The 19,795-nt window shown below is 39.5% G+C and overlaps 2 protein-coding genes across 4 annotated transcripts in view; both read right to left on the reverse strand.

Annotated features, from left to right (window-relative positions):
* CUBN (cubilin) overlaps positions 1 to 19,301 on the reverse strand; it is a 281,633-nt gene extending 262,332 nt beyond the window's left edge. The window contains exons 1-5 of one of the 3 annotated variants that reach the window (XR_010934358.1): positions 19,256 to 19,301; positions 2,895 to 3,175; positions 2,367 to 2,496; positions 658 to 753; positions 71 to 109 (exon numbers count right to left, since the gene is read on the reverse strand). Coding sequence is in view for 2 of the 3 variants with exons in the window: in XM_067704299.1 (XP_067560400.1) it covers positions 71 to 109; positions 658 to 753; positions 2,367 to 2,496; positions 2,895 to 3,007 (378 nt within the window). In the remaining variant the exon portion in view is untranslated. Of the gene's footprint in view, positions 1 to 70; positions 110 to 657; positions 754 to 2,366; positions 2,497 to 2,894; positions 3,176 to 19,255 lie in introns of those variants that run through there. The other 2 variants (XM_067704299.1, XM_067704308.1) reach the window with 2 other exon arrangements.
* Positions 16,136 to 19,795, reverse strand: part of TRDMT1 (tRNA aspartic acid methyltransferase 1) — a 64,121-nt gene continuing 60,461 nt past the window's right edge. Inside the window, exon 11 of the mRNA XM_067704361.1 lies at positions 16,136 to 19,392. Within this exon, the coding sequence (XP_067560462.1) occupies positions 19,331 to 19,392 (62 nt within the window). The 3' untranslated portion in view covers positions 16,136 to 19,330. The remainder of the gene's footprint in view (positions 19,393 to 19,795) is intronic.

A 19,795-nucleotide genomic window follows, 5' to 3' on the forward strand; every position in this document is an offset into this window, starting at 1 on the left:
CCAGCTCCATCAATGATTCTAGTGTATTTTCAATGAAAGATGTTGGCTCTCTAGTAGGTACGGGACTCACCTGCTGTAAGCTTTGAAATTTTCTCTCAAGATCCACGAGCTAGCAGTGGGGAGGAGAAAACATCCGTTAGCTGGTTCAAAGGCACGTCACATATAATGTTAGCCTGTGACATATTTTCCTAATACCTTCTGCTGCGGACTTACTTTATCTGTTTGTTCCTTTTCTTATTGCCTTTTCCCTCCTCCTTTCTCTCCCCTCCAGGCTTCCCTTCCTTCCTACTCTCTTCCACGGCATGCATTTTTTTTTTTTTTAAGAAGTACAACCCAATGATAAGTTGCTTCGTTGATTCTCTGTGCATGGTGACTCTGGGAATTTTCCTAAGTGACAGTGATCCAACCACCTTGTGCTATCAGCACGTGAGCAAAGCCAACTTACTCCACAAGCTCTGGTCACAGAATTTCCAACCGCAGTCCATCACCACCTCTACACCCTCTACTAGAGCTGGGTCATTTAACCAAAAAGCCCACGATCACAGCACTACATTTCTAAAGAGGATACACGTTTGGTATATCTTCTGAAAAAGAATTATTTACAAGGTTGAATTAAGGAGAACCCATTTGCTCTGAGGGTGGGGAGGTCAGACTCACCTTGGAATCGAGCTGGTGGATTTGACTGGAAATATTCTGAGGCAGACCAATTGCACCTCTTTTTAAGTTCGTTATATCATCTTTGTTTTCCTGGATCTAATTTTAAAAAGGAGAAGAAAAAGGAGGAGGAAGAGAACGCTAGTGAAAGAATCATGTATATAAGAATAACATTTTTAAAATTTGAGTAGTATATTCTATTTTAAGCCCCGAGGTCTTGCCCATTATTAGAAAAACCAGAACAATGCCACGTATAATAAACATTGGACTAAAATGGCCGTGGCATAATTCCATTTACCCTTTCAGTGACAATATATCAAGGAATTTTCCATCTGCATATTTTCCCTTTAGAATGCACGTAAAGAGGCCTGGCTTGGAATGAGACTGTTCAGGTTTTAAATCTTGGCTCAGCCATTTAATGTATGTCTTTGGACATGTGGCTGCAGAGTTCCTCTACCTCCCTTACTGAAGGGGTAATCGTAACGCCAACCTCATGGGGCAGCTGTGAGGGTTAGAGGAGACAATGCACACAAAGTGCTGAGCACAGTGGATAGCCCATAATAAGCTCTAAATACCAACTTCTAACATTATGACGGATAGGCCTGCGTGATGCAGAAAATAATGAGCACTGAAAGCATTCAATAAGACAGGAGAATAACTGGCCAAGTCTGTTGTGTGGCAAAAGTAAACTGGTCACATCTACCACTTTCTATGGTCCCCCTCCATCCTCGGTCCCCTTGTAAAGAGGCCCCACTATCACCCTCTGCACCTTCTGTGGATTACAGTAAATAAGCCTACACAGTGAGCCATTTCCTGCTAGAAATACTACCTGTACCCCTCATTAACCCTAGGGCATTGTTCTTTCCAAGGACTTGTTTCACCTCCGATATGTTCCCTGTGCTAAAGATTCAAAGTACAGATTAACACAGGCCTCTTTCTCACACCAGTTAGAATGGGCATCATCAGAAAATCTACAAACAATTAACGCTGGAGAGGGTGTGGAGAAAAGGGAACCCTCTTGCACTGTTGGTGGGAATGTAAATTGATACAGCTCTATGGAGAACAGTATGGAGGTTCCTTAAAAAACTAAAAATAGAGCTACCATATGACCCAGCAATCCCACTACTGGGCATATACCCTGAGAAAACCATAATTCAAAAAGACACATGCACCCCAATGTTCATTGCAGCACTATTTACAATAGCCAGGTCATGGAAGCAACCTAAATGCCCATTGACAGACGAATGGATAAAGAAGATGTGGTACATATCTACAATGGAATATTACTCAGCCATAAAAAGGAACGAAATTGGGTCATTTGTAGAGACGTGGATGGAGCTAGAGACTGTCATACAGAGTGGAGTATGTCAGAAAGAGAAAAACAAATATATATTAACTCATATATGTGGAATCTAGAAAAATGGTACAGATGAACTGGTTTGCAAGGCAGATATAGAGACACAGATATAGAGAACAAACGTATGGACACCAAGGGGGGAAAGTGGCGGGGGTGGTGGTGGTGTGACGAATTGGGAGATTGGGATTGACATGTATACACTGATGTGTATAAAATAGATAACTAATAAGAACCTGCTGTATAAAAAATAATAATAAAATAAATTTTAAAAACCAAGAAAACCCCACAGGCCTGTTCAATCAAGTAACCATATACAAATACACAAAGCTACGTCAATGCATTTCCAGTGTATTACCTGATGTAAACATTCGCCAAGGTCTTCATCATTTAATTTAATTTTTCCCCGGGATCCAGTTCTAAATTCAATGTTTTGAGCTGATCCAGTAAGAAACACTAAATTCCCTCTCTCTGCAGTCATTCGAGGTCTGCATAATCCAAGCCAGAGAATGTATCGGTGATTATGGCACATAGCTTTGAAGTCTAAAGAACAGAGTTTCTCAGCGACTAACGACAGACTGCATACACCTTTGCTTTGTGGTCAACTCAACCAAATTCTCCCTGCCCATCTGCCATTTCTTTCTTTGCAAATTTCCTGGAGATATCTCCTAGGAATTGTATGCTTGCCTAATTTGCAAAATGATAAATGGAAAGTTTGTGTATAAAAAGATACTTCCATACAACCATACAACTGTTTTCCCCTATCTGTTTTTAACATCATTGTTTTCCTCAAGAAAAATTACACCTTTGCTTACCTGGTTATTTGTGAAAACTGATGAGGACCCACCCTAGTCCATCAGCAGAAATAATCCATGTGTCTACTTACTGTTGGAGGTCAGTATTTCTTTTTTGTCTCTGCAGCGCAAGTCCTCCAGCTTCACCATGTGATTCAGCAAATGTCAATAAAATAACCAAACTCCAAAGAAAAAGTGAGGACATCTTCCTCACCAACCTCCAAGGTTGTCAGGTAGGAGGGAGGCCGCTCTACCCAACTGAGTGTGGCCGTTTGGAAAAAGCAAACCAGGCAGACGTACTTTGACCAGTGGGATGTCCTGCAGTTTTCATATCTTCCTTCTTTGCCCTAGAAGGCTACGTTATTTCTTCTTCCTGAGGGATGTAAATGATCTTAGATCTTCAGGACTCTTCAACTCGTGAGAGGTCAAAATCTACTTCTAAGTGATGCACAACTTAATCATTATCTGTTCGACCTTTGAAATGGTAAGAAATTGCTTTGGAAACATCCACTAAAACAATTCTTGCTTAAGAAGTAGCCACCTTTCAGCAAATGCTTCTGGGAAAATGGGATATCCACATGCAAAAGGATAAATTTGGACCCTGACCTTATATTATATAGAAAAATTAACTCAAAATGAACCAAATACCTAAATATAGGAGATAAAACCATAACATTCTTAGGAAAAAACATAGGGGGAAGCTTCATCACATTGGATTCTGCAATGATTTCTCTGATGTGACTCCAACAGCACAGCAACAAAAGAGAAAAAGAATAGATGAATTGGACTGCTTCAAAATGAAAAACTTCTGTCTATTAAAGGACACTATCAACAGAGTGAAAAGGCAACTCAAAGAATGGGAAAAAATTTGCAAATCATATACATGAGAAGAGGTTAAATATGCAGAATATGTAAAGAACTCCTACAACTCAACAGCAAAAACCAAATAAAGCAATTAAGAAATGGGCAAAGAAAATCGACATTTCTTCAGAGGAGATATTCAAATAGCCAAACAACACACGAAAAGATACCCAACATCACTCATCACCAGGGAAATACAAATCAGAACCACAATGAGACACCACTTCACACTCATAGGATGGCTACTATCAAACAAAAGCCGAACATAGTAAGTACTGGGTGAGGATGTGAAAAAATCGGAACGCTTGTACACTGTTGGTGAGCATGTAAAATGGTACAGTTACTGTACAACAGTGGCCGTGGCTCAGAAAATTCAACAGAGAATTGCCATATGATCCAGGAATTCTACTTCTGGGTATATACACGAAAGAATGGAAAACAGGAACTCAAAGAGGTATTTGGACAACTACGTTCACAGCAGCATTACGTGGAAGCAAGCCAAGTGTTCACTGACTGACATGAACGGAAAAACAAAACGTGTTGCACGCATATCACGGAATGTTATTCAGCCTTAAGAAGGAAGGAAACTCTGACATATGCTACAGCGTGGAGGGACCCTGAAGACATTATGCTAAGTGAAATAAGCCAATCACAAAAGGGCGCATACTGCATGATTCCACTCATATGAAGACCCTAAAGACAGAAAGTAGAATGGTGGTCTCCAGAGAGGCAGGGTAGGGAGAATGGTAAGTTATTGTTTAATGGGTACAGAGTTTCACTTTGGAAAGATGAAAAAAAGTTCTGGAGATAGATAGTAGTGATGGTTGCACAACAATGTGAAGGTATGTAATACCATCGAACTTAAAAATTACTCCCTTAAATAGGCTCTGCAACTTGATATTATGGAGAGATGTAACACTGTTTTACACCTGTTCTATTCAACCACAAGAACAAAACTAGCAAAACTAGCGGGCAAGCTGCTATTTTCTTGAGGTGATACTGAAGTCAACTGATGAGTTTTTTGTTATTCTGTTATTCGTTTTAAGAAACAGGTGTCATACCACAACGCATTTCAAGTTGAATACATTTTTTTAAAGTTTCATTAGTTCAAGCTTTGTTTAAAAGCTTAACAGTTTGGTATGGGGGGGCGGTGGAGGGAAATCTTGTCTTCGTGAAATATTTGTCAACTTTAAGAATAGGATAAAATAGGATGGGTTAGAATCCTCCAACACAAAGGACAATTCTAACTCTGAGCTTTGAACATAACTATTTTCATGATTCTATTTTCTTAAAGGTTACTTGCACTCAGCAAATTTGTTAAGTGCAATAACAGATGTCTCCAGCATGATTTCAGTAAGAACTTACTTTTTTTTAACAGAATTTTCCTGTGTTACTAATGTGTTTATTATTAAACAAAGTAAAGATAATTCCTCTGCTCCCAATCTAGCCATCCAATTCCTAATTGTCCCTCATGCTAGAAGGAAAAGAAAGAAATATGCTTTCAAGGTCTGACTGACTTTGGAATGACGAGTTAGGGAATTTTACATCCAGCCCACCTGCTCAACTCTAGCTGAGATCAATAGACAAGTCTGACAGTCTGCATGTGATTCGGTGGAAGCAATATAAAAATCAGTCGCTGTTTCCACACCATTATCACTCATCCTGTTTACCTGCCTTATTCGGAATTTCTTCAGCAAAGACAAATTAAGATAGTTTTAGAATCCATGACCTCAGACTTAGAAGGTGAATATTCTCCTCTCTCCTTTTCCCAGAGTAAATCTTCTATTAACCTGAAACCCTGTCTTTCATTGGCTGGCAAAGCTCCCATTTCCTCCCTAATTCAGAATGCATTCCACAAAGATTCTTCATGTGCCCTTTACATAGTAGCCATTCTACAAAATGGTAGGAATACAAAGTGAAACACGTTGCAGATTTTCCCCTCCAAAGTCAGGTCTAGGGAAGATCATTCATGTGGGTTCAAAATCCAACTCCATCACTTTCTGACCACGTGGCCCTGTTTCTTCATCAGCAGAAAGACAATGGCAACAGCACTGAAAGTATACAAAATGCTTAACACGTCCGGTCTTCGGCATTTGGTAAGTGTCCACTAAACGTAAACTGTGGTTATCATGGAAGTAAGTATAACCCTCCTTCTTCTTCTACACTTGAACTTGGGTTTCTTAAAGTAAGAAATGATAGAAGAATCCACAGTTGACTTAAAAACCATGGGCACCAGGAATATCAGGGGTGTCTAATCTCCCCTTTTATGGAAGAGGATTCCAGAACAGAGACATGCATTGAGGACTTTGAGTGAGGAAGGGGACATCTGACCTGCAGCTGGGGATGTGAGGCAAAAGCAAACTGATGTCTGAGAACCAGGCAAGGTCGTGCCAGGAAGCAGGGAAGAGCTCCCCACGGATGGGTGGGAAGCAAGATTCGATCTAAATCCTAGAGTCTCCAAGCGCAGGCAAGCCAAAGGGAACAAACTCCTCCTCGAGGGGGAGCTGAGAAAACAGAGAAAGGGAGGGTTTGCTCTAGGAGCTGCTCCATGGGAGGGGACCGAGTGTGAGAGTACACCTAAGAAAGCCGTAATACACGGGTTTTTTGCATTCATTAAAATAAAATTATGAATTCAGAACACTAATAATATCCATGACACTTACACATTAAGTTTGTCAAGAGGCCTGCTGCACTCTTGGTCTCCAGTCTTTGGCATCGACAACAAGGTGCACGCCAATGTGTTTCGCTTTGTTGCAGATGTTACACATGGTACGTGGAGTTGGGGTTTTTCTGCTTCTCCATCTGCATGGGCAGTGTGTTACTAATCAATAATGCATGCATGGCCTGCTGACCTGTGCTCCCAACCCTGCCCCCTGGTGTCACCTTCCTCCCTCCTCTTCCTCCCAGCTTCTTAGCTCTTCTTACAGAACTATCAGCTCCCTTCTCTTCCTCCTTCCCTCCTTACAGAAAAGAATCAGAATTATCTTCTCCTTTCTTCTTCCTTTAACTTTTCTAAGACATCTTTGTACACCCCTTGCTTCTTCTGTACCATTCACTTCACCTCCTTTTTCTATTTGAATCCTCAGCCCCCACCATTTCTAATAATCCTCAACACAATGCACAAGCGAAATTCATGAGTGACTCAGTTCACAAAGGAAAATTTTGTGGTCATCAAAAGTATATACGAAAGTAAATTCCAGTATACTAGAAGTTCACATGAGGGGAATTGCTGGGTAAGAAGGCGTCACTGTAATCAGAACGTTGATAAGGACCAAAACAAAAACACAACAACAAAAGCAATAGAGAACAGAATTACCTCTGCCTGGGAAGGGCCATGCAGGCTTCCCAAGAGCCAGCTGAGTCTTACAGAATGTATAGGAGTTCTCCAGGCAAAGTAGGGGGATTGGGAGTCTCAGACAGAGAAAATGGTACCTCCAAAGCTTTCCAATTACAAGAGAGCTAAACGTGGCTGCAACAGTGTGTGTTTGTGGGAGATGAAATTTTTTAAAGGGAAAGGAAGTCAGGTCCAGAAGGACCAGGAAATGTTATTTTAATGAGTTTAGATCTTATTTTATTTTTAAATAATGGAGAATTATGAGGGTATTTTACATAGGAGGTCATGTTTGCATTCTACAAGCATCCCTGCAGAGCCAAGTCTCAGACCCAGAGGTAGTGAGGAAGTTGTGGTACAGCTAAGGTAGGCCTGGGGAGGCCTTGTTTGAAGGCAGTGGCACAGAGAGCAGGAGACAGTGAGAGAGGTACTTAGGAAACAGGATCTACAGAAAAATAGATTAGGGCAGTTAAGAGAGAGGAGGGAAGTGATGCACAGGTTCCCTGCTTGAGAAATTGGAAGGATAGAGGTGTCAATAATTGAATAAGACAGAATAATTAAGGGAAGGAGGTTCTGGAGAAAAGGTAAAGAGTTCAGATTTGGGTGCACAGAGATCTGAGGAATATGCACCTCCTCCCCACCCCACCCCGCCCCTGTCCTGCCCCGCTGCCTCAAGGCCCCACTCTGCAAATGGTTTAGATATCAGTGGTGGGTGTAGGGAAGATCCAGAGATGGCCTAGACCACAGCCTTGCTACTCAAAGTGTGGTCCATGGACCCAGCACAGACTTTACCCGGGAGCTTGTCAGACATGCAAAAATCTCAGGTTCAACCTCAGACCTACAGAATCCACATCCACATTTTACAAAGACCCTCTCTTTCTGACCCAGGGGGTGAAGGCACCTTCACTCCAGAAAAGAGTCACATGGTCTCCACAAGTGCATCTGTATTTCTATTTTTTCTTAGATTGGTCTTCTAATTTTCCATAACTTCCTTTTCTATTTCCTATTTCTTTATCTTCTTTTGTTCTACTAAGAAATCTTTGTTATTTATCTTTTAAAATGTATATTGATTTTTTTAATTTTTGACATATTTTTAATTTCAAAAACTCATTCTTATTTTGTATTGTAACATCTCCTCCTATTACTCTAAAAATATTATAGCTGCTTTTTGAAGTTTACTGCATGGTCTCTGATTTCTCTAAGTTCTTCTTCTTCTGTTTGCTTGTTTAGATCTTTCTATTTCATATCAGAGGCTCTCCTCAAATACCTATTTATCCTTATGTGTTCATTTAAATTTAAGAATAAAACACTAAAGAGTGGATGATAAGCTCTGTGTGATGGACGGTGATGGATGGTGTTCGTAACTAGCAAACTTTATCATGGGTGGTTGAATGGCAAGCTGACAGTTCCATTGGGCGAACACCAACTATCAATTTTTGAAGATATTTTTTCCCCTGGGGACATATAATTTCTTCAGAAAAAAAAATACACCAGTTTTCTACCTGGATAAGGGAAGTTTGCTGGAAATTTTAATGCTAAGTGTGTAGACTTTATTTAGCCCCTTGTCTTCCATCTTTTTTTCCAAATTCTTGGAGAGTACCTCAATTCTGTATTAATATAATCCCTGTAACTTATTTCATATACCAAAGTTTACTTTTCATTCCTACTAGTTTCATCTAAATCCCATGGTTTTACGGTCTTAATAAGCATTTACTGCAGACATATGACATCCTCAACAATGAGGGAAATTCAAAGAAGTAAACGTCATGACTTTCTCTGGCTTGCAATAAAGGCATATGTACAAATCTAGAGCACTGTGATAAGACAACATTATAAAGATGGGTAAGACACACGAGACAAAGTGCATACTAAAATGCTTTTAGGAAAACAGCAAGAACCAAACTGAAAAAGAGGTCCTGAACCCAGTCTGGGCATACTGTAGTGGTTCTGCAAATCCAGGAGGGTCATTTTGGAGAGAGGTGGTTGGGTAAAGGTGGCAGCATTGATGAAGGGCCTTAAGTGGCCGGTTGAAGAATTTTGATTTAATTTTTTTACTTAATGGGGAGCTGCTCTTGTATTTTGAGTTAAATAATCCTTACGTGAAATTTCCAGAAGGCCAGCTGAACTTATCTGGAGGGCTGGATCAGTGGAGGAGTCATGAGAACAGGGAGAGAGGGTTGACATGAAGAGGTGCCTTGGAGGAAGAATGGCAAGGTTCTCATACCCTATATTCTAGCTCCCATCTCATTTTATAGCTTCAATGTGGCTTTGGTGCTTTCTTTGGTCCCTTTTCATTTTTACATCAGTTTAAAACAGAATATTGTGGAATTAATCGTGTTTTAGTCATTACTGGAAACATCTGTGAATACAATGATCTCTCTCAACCTTTATGACCCTTAACTCGTTCTTTTTCAGGGAACTCACATTGCTTGAAAGGTACATTTACATGCGCCAATTTTTGTGATTTTCTACAAAATGTCTGAACAATACAATATTGTTCCAATTGTCTATTCATTTCCCATGAAGGATCACATAAAATAATTATGGAAATTGATGTAAGTTTAAAACTATTCATTTGCTCATTTCATGGAAAATGCATTACCTCCTAGTAAATTACCAAATCCACTCCTGCGATAAACTGACCTTTTTGAATGCAGTGTGGTCTTGACTCAGGGAACACAATCCAGACGTTTGTTCTCCATGCTCATTACTACAATGATTGCAATTATCCTAGAGCAGAATGAAAAAGCATTATGGGTTAATCATTACCATCTGAATAATTCAGGTTTGGCAGAGATTTTCCTGAGGAGGTAGATCTTGTTATTCATTATTGAGAGTTTGGAGGACTTTTTTGCTTTTCTTTTTCAGAATTTTTTTTAAGTGCAATAATCCTTGCATAAACAAAGAGGATATAATCAGAAAATTCATAGCCAGAGGGAGGAATGTAATAGAGGAACAAAGCTTCACATAAGGAACAGAGGTTGCTAATGGCATATATACAAACACACACACAGCGTCTGTGTACTGGGGAGTCTTGTGTCATTGTGAGACAGAGACTGGTTAAGGACAGACAGAGCACACAGCAGAGGGCATACATTGCTAGAATTCATGGCTCCAAAAGCCAGGGGGGACACAATACAGCTTTCCCTACCTCCCACAGCTCAAGACCCCAGGACTCCAGCACCTCTGCTGGATGAATTCAAGCTTGATTTCCATGAAGGTGTGAAGCCATAAAGCGGAGGTTATCTTTGATGTGGACCACGGGTAAACCCACCTGACATCCCTTTCCAAGGTAACCTAAAAAGAACAAAATAAGTTTTCTACTCTGTGACTCCTAAAATTCCCTGAACAAGGCAATGAAGTGAAAGATTTAGACACCTTTCATACTATAATCAAAGAAAATGCCAGGCTGTATTAACACAATCATGTAAGTGACTGTAGCCATGTAGGGGCAAATAGTTGCTACTCTAACCTTTTGAAAAGGGGGAAATGCATTTTTGTAACAGTATTTTGTATTTGATGAGAGGAAGAGAGCAACTGAAAATTCACCACTGCGGGGATGCGGGGGAGGGAAGGAAGACGAGTTTAGGGATACCCTGAGAAAACCATAATTCAAAAAGGGACATGCACCCCAATGTTCACTGCAGCTCTATTCACAACAGCCAGGACACGGAACCAACCCAAGTGTCCATCAACAGACGAATGGCTAAAGAAGATGTGGCACATGTATACAATGGAATATTACTCAGCCATAAAAAGAAACAAAACTGAGTTGTTTGCAGTGAGGTGGATGGACCTAAAGACTGTCATACAGAGTGAAGTCAGAAAAACAAATACTGTATGCCAACACATATATATGGAACCTAAAAAAAAAAAAGGTACTGATGAAGCTAGTTGCAGGCCAGGAATAGAGACGCAGACATAGAGAATGGACTTGAGGATACTGGGAGGGGGAAGGGTAAGCTGGGACGAAGTGAGAGAGTAGCATGGACATATATACACTACCAAATGTAAAATAGATAGCTAGTGGGAAGCAGCCGCATAGCACAGGGAGATCAGCTCGGTGCTTTGTGACCACCTAGAGGGGTGGGATAGGGAGGGTGGGAGGGAGGCTCGAGAGGGAGGGGATACGGGGTTATATGTATGCATATGGCTGATTCACTTTGGTATACAACAGAAACTAACACGGTATTGTAAAGCAATTATACCCCAATAAAGATCTATTAAAAAAAATAAAGAGAATGGTAAAATGAGGGGAAACAAAAGAGTCTAGGGATACTTGGCAGCTACAGAACTGCCTCTTGTGGTGAACTTCTAATTGGAGAGATACAAACAGAAGCAGTTCACAGAGGCATCTTTATCTGCTGGTGGGAGGCTTTGCTCCACTGACGTGATCGATGACAGGAGGAGTGTTTTAACAAGGCTGATGCCTTACAAAGGGCCATCATTCCCAGGGGATGCATTAATTGGAGTGCCACGCAGACTGTGGGAACACGTAAGGTGTTGTCATCAAGGGCGGGAAGAAGGCTGGGATGACCGCACTTCTCACTCCTACTCAGTGCCATTATTCTAAGATCTGTAAAAACCAAAGCCTTTGTCCCTTTGTATTTTTCTTTCTTAAAATAGCGGCTTGGGCTGTATTTATTACAGAAGTACTACTAAATCAGGCTTTGCCAACAATTCCTAAACTGTGTTTAGAGAAGGCATAAACAATCCCCTAGGAGTTACACACAATTGTGGTATTAAATACTTTCCTTATAACATCTAATGTGCTATTCTTGTTTAGGTTGACAGATAGAATTATTCCAGCAATTCCCCAAGTCATGAAAGACATAATGATTCTGCTACAATACTCAGCATATTCATATTCAAGTCAGATTAATTGGACAATTATTTGTTAGGTACCCCCTGATTGTCAGCATCTGAGAGAGGCACTGAGGAGACAGAACTGGGTAAGATACAGCCTTTGTCCTGGAGGGAAAAAAGTCTGGGGAGGAGATGGTATTATATGCCATCAGGCTGCAAATGAAGTAGTGACTTGAAAGCTAGATTACCCATGGTAGAGGTGGAATAGAGTATTGGTTTTGATAGTAAGAATACTTTTAATTATAAAAGTAATATAACTATATTACATTGAATGGAATATTCAAAGACTGGCTTCTTTCACTTAGCATGATGTTTTCAAGGTTCATCTGTGTTGTAGCATGTATCAGTACTGCATCCTTTTTTATGACTGAATCTATTGTACGGATGTACACATTTTGTTTATTCATTCATCAACTGATGAACACAATAGTCATTTCCCTTTTTGGCTATTATGAATAATGTTGCTATGAACATTCATGTACAAGTTTGTGTGTGGATATGTTTTCAGTTCTCTTTGGAATATGCCTACGAGCATTCTTGTTGGGTCACATAGTAACACAATGTTTTGAGGAACTACCAAACTGTTTGTCAAAGGAGCTGCTCGTTGCGTATTTTATTGATTGGTTTCACAATCTTGTATTTCAGCATTGTCTTATTGTAACACATTTAATCTGCTTCCAGTTTCACTATGTTTAATATCTTCATCCCTATAAACTGCCGTCCTTTTGAATTACATTATTAAGGCAGATTCCCATGGTGGGTCTGTTTTTACCATCTTTTACTTTCAACCTACTTAAATCATTTCATTTGAAGCAGGTTTCTTATCAAAGTATATAATTAAATGATGTTTTTTAATCCACTCTACCAATCTCTGTATTTTAAATACTGTATTTTGACCAACTATATTTAAGACATTTGTCGATCTGGGAGAGCTTTTGTGCCATTTAATCATTTTTGTTTGTTTCCTCTGCTTCACATTCCTCTCTCTTTTCTTGCCTTCCTGTGGGTTACTTAAATATTTCTTAGGATTCCATCTTGATTTACTTGTAGTGGTTTTGAGTGCATTTCTTTGCACAGTTTTCGCAGTGGCTGCTGCTCTGGGCATAACGATATACTGTACGTACATGACATCACAGTTGATTGCTATCAGCAATTCACCACTTTAAGTGAAATGAAATCTCAGTTCCATTTAGGTTCCTTGAATTTCTCCACTTTTAAATATTGTCTTGAGCATTAGATGGTATTATCATTTTTGTTTCAATCATCAAATGTGATTTATAAAATTCATGAGGAGAAGCAGAGTCTATTGTAAGTATCCATACTTCTGCTCTTTCCATTACTCTTTCTTCCTTCCTGATGCTCCAAGATGCCTTTTTTTTAATCATTTCATTTCTGTTTGCAGAACGTCCAATAGCCATTGTTTATGGGTAGGTTTCCTAGCAACAAACGCTTTTAGTTTTGCTTCATTTGAGAATACCATTATCTCCCCTTCATTCCTGTGGGACGGTCTGGACACAGAACTTTCAGTTAACAGTTTCTTTCTTTCGGCACAGTTGTGCCACCTCTTTCTAGCCCCCATGGTTTCTGATGAGAAATCTGCTGTTATTCAAACTGTGTTCTGCTATAGTAATGTGTCCCTTCTCTCTGGTTGCTTTCATTTTTTCTTTGTTTTTAGTTTTCACATGTTTAATTATAAAGTGTCTTTGCATGGATTTCTTTCAGCCTATCCTGTTTGGGGTACACTCAGCTTCCGGAACCTGCATATTTATTCTTTGCTAAATTTGAGATGTTTCCATCCATTATTTCTTTGCACATTCATCCAGCTCTATTCTTTTTTCTCCTCTACTTCTTGGACTCCAAATATATGAATGTTGGCTCTTTATTACTGTCTCAGAGGTCACTGAGTCTCATTTTTCCCCAGTCTTCTCTTTGTTATTCAGATTTACTAATTCTATTGCTTATTTTCAAGTTCACTGATTCTATCATCTGTCATTTTCATTCTATTATAGAACCCATCCAATGAGTTTTCTATTTTGGCTATTGTATTTTTCAGTTATATAATTGCCTTTATTTCTTTTTTTAAAAAAACTGGGACAAAAATGCACATCATAGTGGTTTTTTTATCAACGTTAAAAAAAAGTCTTTGTTAACTATTTCCTTGGGGAGCCTTTCTATTTTTTGCTTCAAAAGAGTTTGTAACTACTTGTTAAGGCATTTTTATGATGGCTGCTTTAAAATCTTTGTCAGATAAATCCAACACCTGGCTCATCCTGGAGATACCATCAGTTGGCTGTCTTTTCTTATTTGTTGTGATTTGCTTGGTTCTTGGTATGACAGGTGATTTTAGATTATATCCTGGATACTTCGTCTATTATGTTAGAAGAGTCTGGGTTCTATTTTAATCTTTTATTTAAGCAGGCAGTCACTATGTTTATGTTTAGCATGAAGGCCTTGGCCTACTTTTTGGTCTATGATTCCAGTGGCAGTTTAAATTTCAGAGCCTTTGCAGTGTTAACTTGGTCCATCTGGTGCTGCTGGAGCTCAAAGTGGTCCTTGATGGTGTTACTTTAGGGGAAAGAAGTTTTCCCCAAGACGAGTCACCTGGTACCTCTAGGTTGGGGAAAGACAGCCCCCTGCCCATGGTGATGAAAACTTCTAGGTCAGACACTCCTGTAGCAGAATGCCCCTTGTCAGGGCTCCATGGTTGCTCAGTGTCTCTCAACAAGTGAGAGGAGCCTGGACCTGCCAGGGGAGTAATGCTTCCCCTGGACACTTGCCAGTGGGGATCCCTATACAACGCCCTTGAGGGTTGTATCAGACCCACCTGGTGTTGTCAGCAGGACCCCTGTTCCATCCTGGGCTCCCTTATGTTGCTAGCTTGGTGGTCAGGAAACACCAAGCCTGGGCTACCTTCTTCTGTTGGGTGGGAGGTGATAAGACATCCTGTAACTATGTTCCCCCTCCAGTTGTGGGAGTACTTAGCTGGTTTGTTTTCTTCCTTACACCTTTCAGAGTTTTCTTTCTGATGTCTCTTGCATTATTTTATAATCATACTTATCCAGAATTGATAATTGTACTTATCAGGAAGGAGCAGGAAAAATGAGTCTTCCCTCTTGTCTGGACAAGTCAGAATACAGTATTTTAAAAAATTTATACCTTCACAGCTTCCCTCAAAGCCAAAACCCCAAGTTCTATTCTAGAATTATTTTTTAAATCATATCTTCCAAACTTGAGTAAATTTGGCTATTCCTCTGTTAATAGAGGAAGTGGCGATAACACCAATTAAAGTGACTTAAAGACACTTTAAATTCCACAGTATGACAGCCTTTGGAATTTTCTATATCGATCCAGTATAGTGACTATATTCACTCATTTAACAAATATTTATTGAGTGCTTACTTTGCACCAGGTACTGTTGCAGTCACTGGGAAGGTAGCAGTAAAAAAAAAAAAAAAAAAAAAAAAAATTAAATCCCTGCCCTCCCGGAAGTTTACATTCTCTAAACCATGGAATATTTTTCATTTTAAACCAATTCAAAGTATAGTAACTATCAAGCTTATTGTCTATTCATCGATAGGATGAGTTCTCAAATAGCAAACTCAACCTGTATCTACTATACAAGGAGTATCACATTCCAGTAGGTATTTTCAATCTTTTTTTGTGTGTAAAATTTAACTGTACTTGTGTAAGGAACTAGCTAAGTTCCTAAGTAGCTAAGTAAGCAAAATAACAACTATTTGAGTCAAAATTATATTTTCTGGGTGTTGTGGGCAAAAAAGTAGTTACAGAAAAGGGTGAGATCTCTGAGAAAAATGGCTTGGTCACTGAAGGGTAGAGAAATCTGAGGACTGCATCTTCAGGAACGGATAAAGTTCAGCTCCAAACCACTCTCTGTTCTCTCTTTAGACTCTTCTTTAGGTGATCTCATCTGATTATAGAGCCAGCTTGGCTAAATAAACATGTTCCATATTTACACTCATAATTTAAATCTGCCCTGATATGAATAAAGATACAAACAAAATAAAATACAGAGCAAATACTTGAAGTAAACAGTGAAACCATAGTATGTATAAGAAGATAAATGAGAACACCCTAGGGCTATAAAGAAGAGTTCTATCAGAAAAGTAACTTCCTATCTCCTAGTTTTTGTGAAAATTTCTATCTAAATTCAGATTTGTAGAAAAAACAAGATTTTGGAAGCTTTAGGAATCAAGTATGGTACACTTGAGGGAGAGTTATAAGTGTTGGATGTAATTGAAAATAACACTCAGAACCTACGGTAAATATATGACAAATTTATTTGAGAACTTGGGGAATAAGAAGCCAAAAAAGTTCTTTGCACATGCTCGTATTTGTTGAACAAATAAATTTTAAAAGGAATAAACTCAAAAATCAAGACAAAAATAGTAATGTAGTTTGGGTCGTGGTTGTGTAAGATTTTGAAGAGCATGAGTATTTTAGTGTAAAATGTTCTTAGAAGTCAAGGAGAGAGGTCAGGAAAATGGATTTAAAAAAAAAAACAACGAAGTTTAAAATTTTAGCAGCAAAGTGAACGAATGACAGGAGAGGAAAAATGGTAAAGAAAGACTGACCAGTATGATCTGAAGTTGAAGAACATATGTGGGATTCTTACTGCTCTTTAATAAAATATGCAAAGGAACTTTGCCAAGTGAGGTATTATAGGCATAACTAGACATCCTGGTGAGTATGATGAATGGAGAAAGAATAGGTTGGATTGGAGGTGGGTCAAAAAAGATGCATGTTAAGAAGGTGATATGACAGCTGTATGTAGCACATTTTGACAGTAGAACCTGAGAAGAAGAGAATTCCAGTACAGGGAAGTTCCAAGGCTGTCTTGAAAAATTATATAACCAGGTCAATCACAGTCTATAAGAAACTGCTGAAACCTACAACACTCACTCAATTTCAAAGCCCAACGCTATTAGCAAGTCAGTTTACAACTGGTGGCCTCAAACAGGCATAGTTCCAAGCCGAAAACCAAATTATGAAAAGTTAACCTTTTCAACAACATAACCAACTCAGAAAAACATCCTTTAACTACTTTACCTATATGGGCTTATTGTGTTATCTTGGCTTATTTGGGAAGTTGTTGATTCTAACTTTTGATTTTAAATTATAAAGTTATCAAAACAAAACGAGCAGGGCTTCCCTGGTGGCGCAGTGGTTGAGAGTCCACCTGCCGATGCAGGGGACACGGGTTCGTGCCCCGGTCCGGGAAGATCCCACATGCCGCGGAGCGGCTGGGCCCGTGAGCCATGGCCGCTGAGCCTGCGCGTCCGGAGCCTGTGCTCCGCAACCGGAGAGGCCACAACAGTGAGAGCCCCGCGTACCTCAAAAAAAAAAAAAAACAACAACAACGAGCAACCAGAGCCATTCTAGTTTGGGTGCAGACACGGCAGCTGGCCCACAGAACGCATCCTTCAGCACGTGCTTGAGGCTGGCTCATATGGCGGATGCTTCTTTACTGTGTACTGCTAGAGCTAGAATCAAACCAGTTTCATTTGTGCTTAGCTTCACTCATCTATCCTCAAGAGCCTCCTACAATTTAACAACTTCTGACCCAAATTAGGTTGAGGTTAGAACAAAAGACAAACTGTGATTTTTGTTAAAGAATCTTGCCCAATACCTCAAAAAAATAATTTTAGTGCTAGGTGGCCCATCAACTTTCACAATCTCAACTACTGGTTTCGTCTCCTTAAAAGGCTCTGTCTTGTGAGGGGGAGCAAGTTGGCTGATAGTGGTATTTTCTCACTTTTCAAGGCACAGGGCAGTGCCTACTGTGCAGGTCTGATTTACTAGCCAGAACACAATGTTCAGGGGACTCTGAACTTGCAGAGGGTCAGCTGATCCCTCAGTAACAGGGTGACTCACCGCCCTCATCATTTGGCTCTACTGCCTGCCACTAAGGATTAAGATGATCAAGCACTGGCTCTTTCTCCTATGACTACATAACTCCTCTTCAAAATCATTTTCCAATATGATTCATTCGGTTTAAATTGATTTGTCTCATGCATTATATTTAGGTATGGAAAACTTACTAAAAATATGAAGCAGGGTAATAGATAATTTATGATTATTTGGCAAACCATTTCGAAGAGCACAAGTGGGGGCTTCCCTGGTGGCGCAGGGGTTAAGAATCCGCCTGCCAATGCAGGTTGCACGGGTTCGAGCCCTGGTCCGGGAGGATCCCACATGCTGTGGAGCAACAAGCCTGTGCGCTACAACTACTGAGCCTGTGCTCTAGAGCCCGCGAGCCACAACTACTGAGCCCACGTGCCACAACTACTGAAGCCCACGCGCCTAGAGCCCATGCTCCGCAACAAGAGAAGCCACAGCAGTGAGAAGCCCACGCACCGCAACGAAGAGTAGCCCCTGCTCGATGCAACTAGACAAAGCCCATGCGCAAAATAAATAAATAAATATTTTTAAAAAATTAAAAAAAGAAATAAAAGAGCACAAGTGACACAAAGGGGAGAACAAAAAATCAGTTTCCTGTTAGAAATGGCAAAGATTTAATTATTGTTTTTTTAAAAGGAGAGCCTATATTTTCCAAAATGTTGAATAAGCTTGCAGTAAGTCCAAATATCAGAATTTCCAAGATGTGTATATATGCTAATTAAGGGATACTCCGGTAAATATATCTTCATTAATGTATGAATTTTGTGCTTGCTATTATACATAATTAATTAAGGGCAAGAATCACGATCTGCCCATGGATGTACTTCAATAATTTAAAATTTTTCACAAAGCTGTATTTTATCTCCTAGTTTGTGCGCACACGTCGCCACAGAGCCTTCGTGTGTTTCTGCCTGGTGCACTGCAACTGAACACATTTTGTTGTATCATTGTGCAGTGGGGCACAGGACACTATAATTATAGCATAATCATAGTAAAACTCTGAACCTTCTTATTGGGAAGAATCTTTTCATCAGTGAGGAAAACAGACAAAGTGTGCCAAAGTGATTTCAGATAGCTGTATACTATCATTTACGAGACTTGTACTAAGGTTTATCTTTAAACACATACACAAAATGTAGACAGTGACAGTTATACATATATGCATTGGTCTACAGCTTCCCTACTCCCATATTTATCTATGAGTTCTTCTGAAAAAATGGTGGTGGGGAATGTTTTTTTTTTTAATTGTGATAAAATGCACATAACATAAAATTTGCCATTTAAACAATTTTCAAGCATGCAATTCAGTGCCATTAAGTACGTTCACACTGTTGTGCAACCATCACCTCCAGAACTTCTGCACCTCCCCCAGAGACTCTACACCCATTAAACATGAACGCCCATTTCCCTGGTCTCCTGAGCCCTGGTAACCACTAGTCTACTTTCTATCTCTATGAATTTGACTCTTGTACATACCTCATATAAATGGAATTATACAGACTTTGTCCTTTTGTGTCTGGTTTATTTCACTGAATATAATGTCTTCAAGGTTCATCCATGTTGTAACGTGTCAGAATTTCCTTCCTTTTTACAGCTGAATATCGTCAATAACGCTGCAATGAACATTGGTATACAAATATCTTAGTCCCTCTTTTCAATTCTTTTGGGTATATACCTAGAAGTGGAATTGCTTTATCACATGGTAATTCTGTGTTTAATTTTTTTAAAGGGATTATCATCTATCTTCTATAGAGGCTGCACTATTTTACATTCCCATCAGTAATGCATAGGGTTCCAATTTTTCCATATCAGGATGATTGTTTTTTAAGAATAAAAATATGAATTAAAATTTTGTGACAAAATTTCTCATCTTATTTCTTTTCATTTCTCTTCTATTTGTCACTTGATCTTATCACCAAAATCAAAACTACAGGATTTATGATGCAAGATTTAGTCTGATTAGAGTCCTAATTCCAAGAAGTCTATGGAGAGGGAGAGTCAGAGAAAGTTAAAGTT

Source organism: Pseudorca crassidens, chromosome 1 (genome assembly GCF_039906515.1).
Source record: "Pseudorca crassidens isolate mPseCra1 chromosome 1, mPseCra1.hap1, whole genome shotgun sequence".
Taxonomy (NCBI): domain Eukaryota; kingdom Metazoa; phylum Chordata; class Mammalia; order Artiodactyla; family Delphinidae; genus Pseudorca; species Pseudorca crassidens.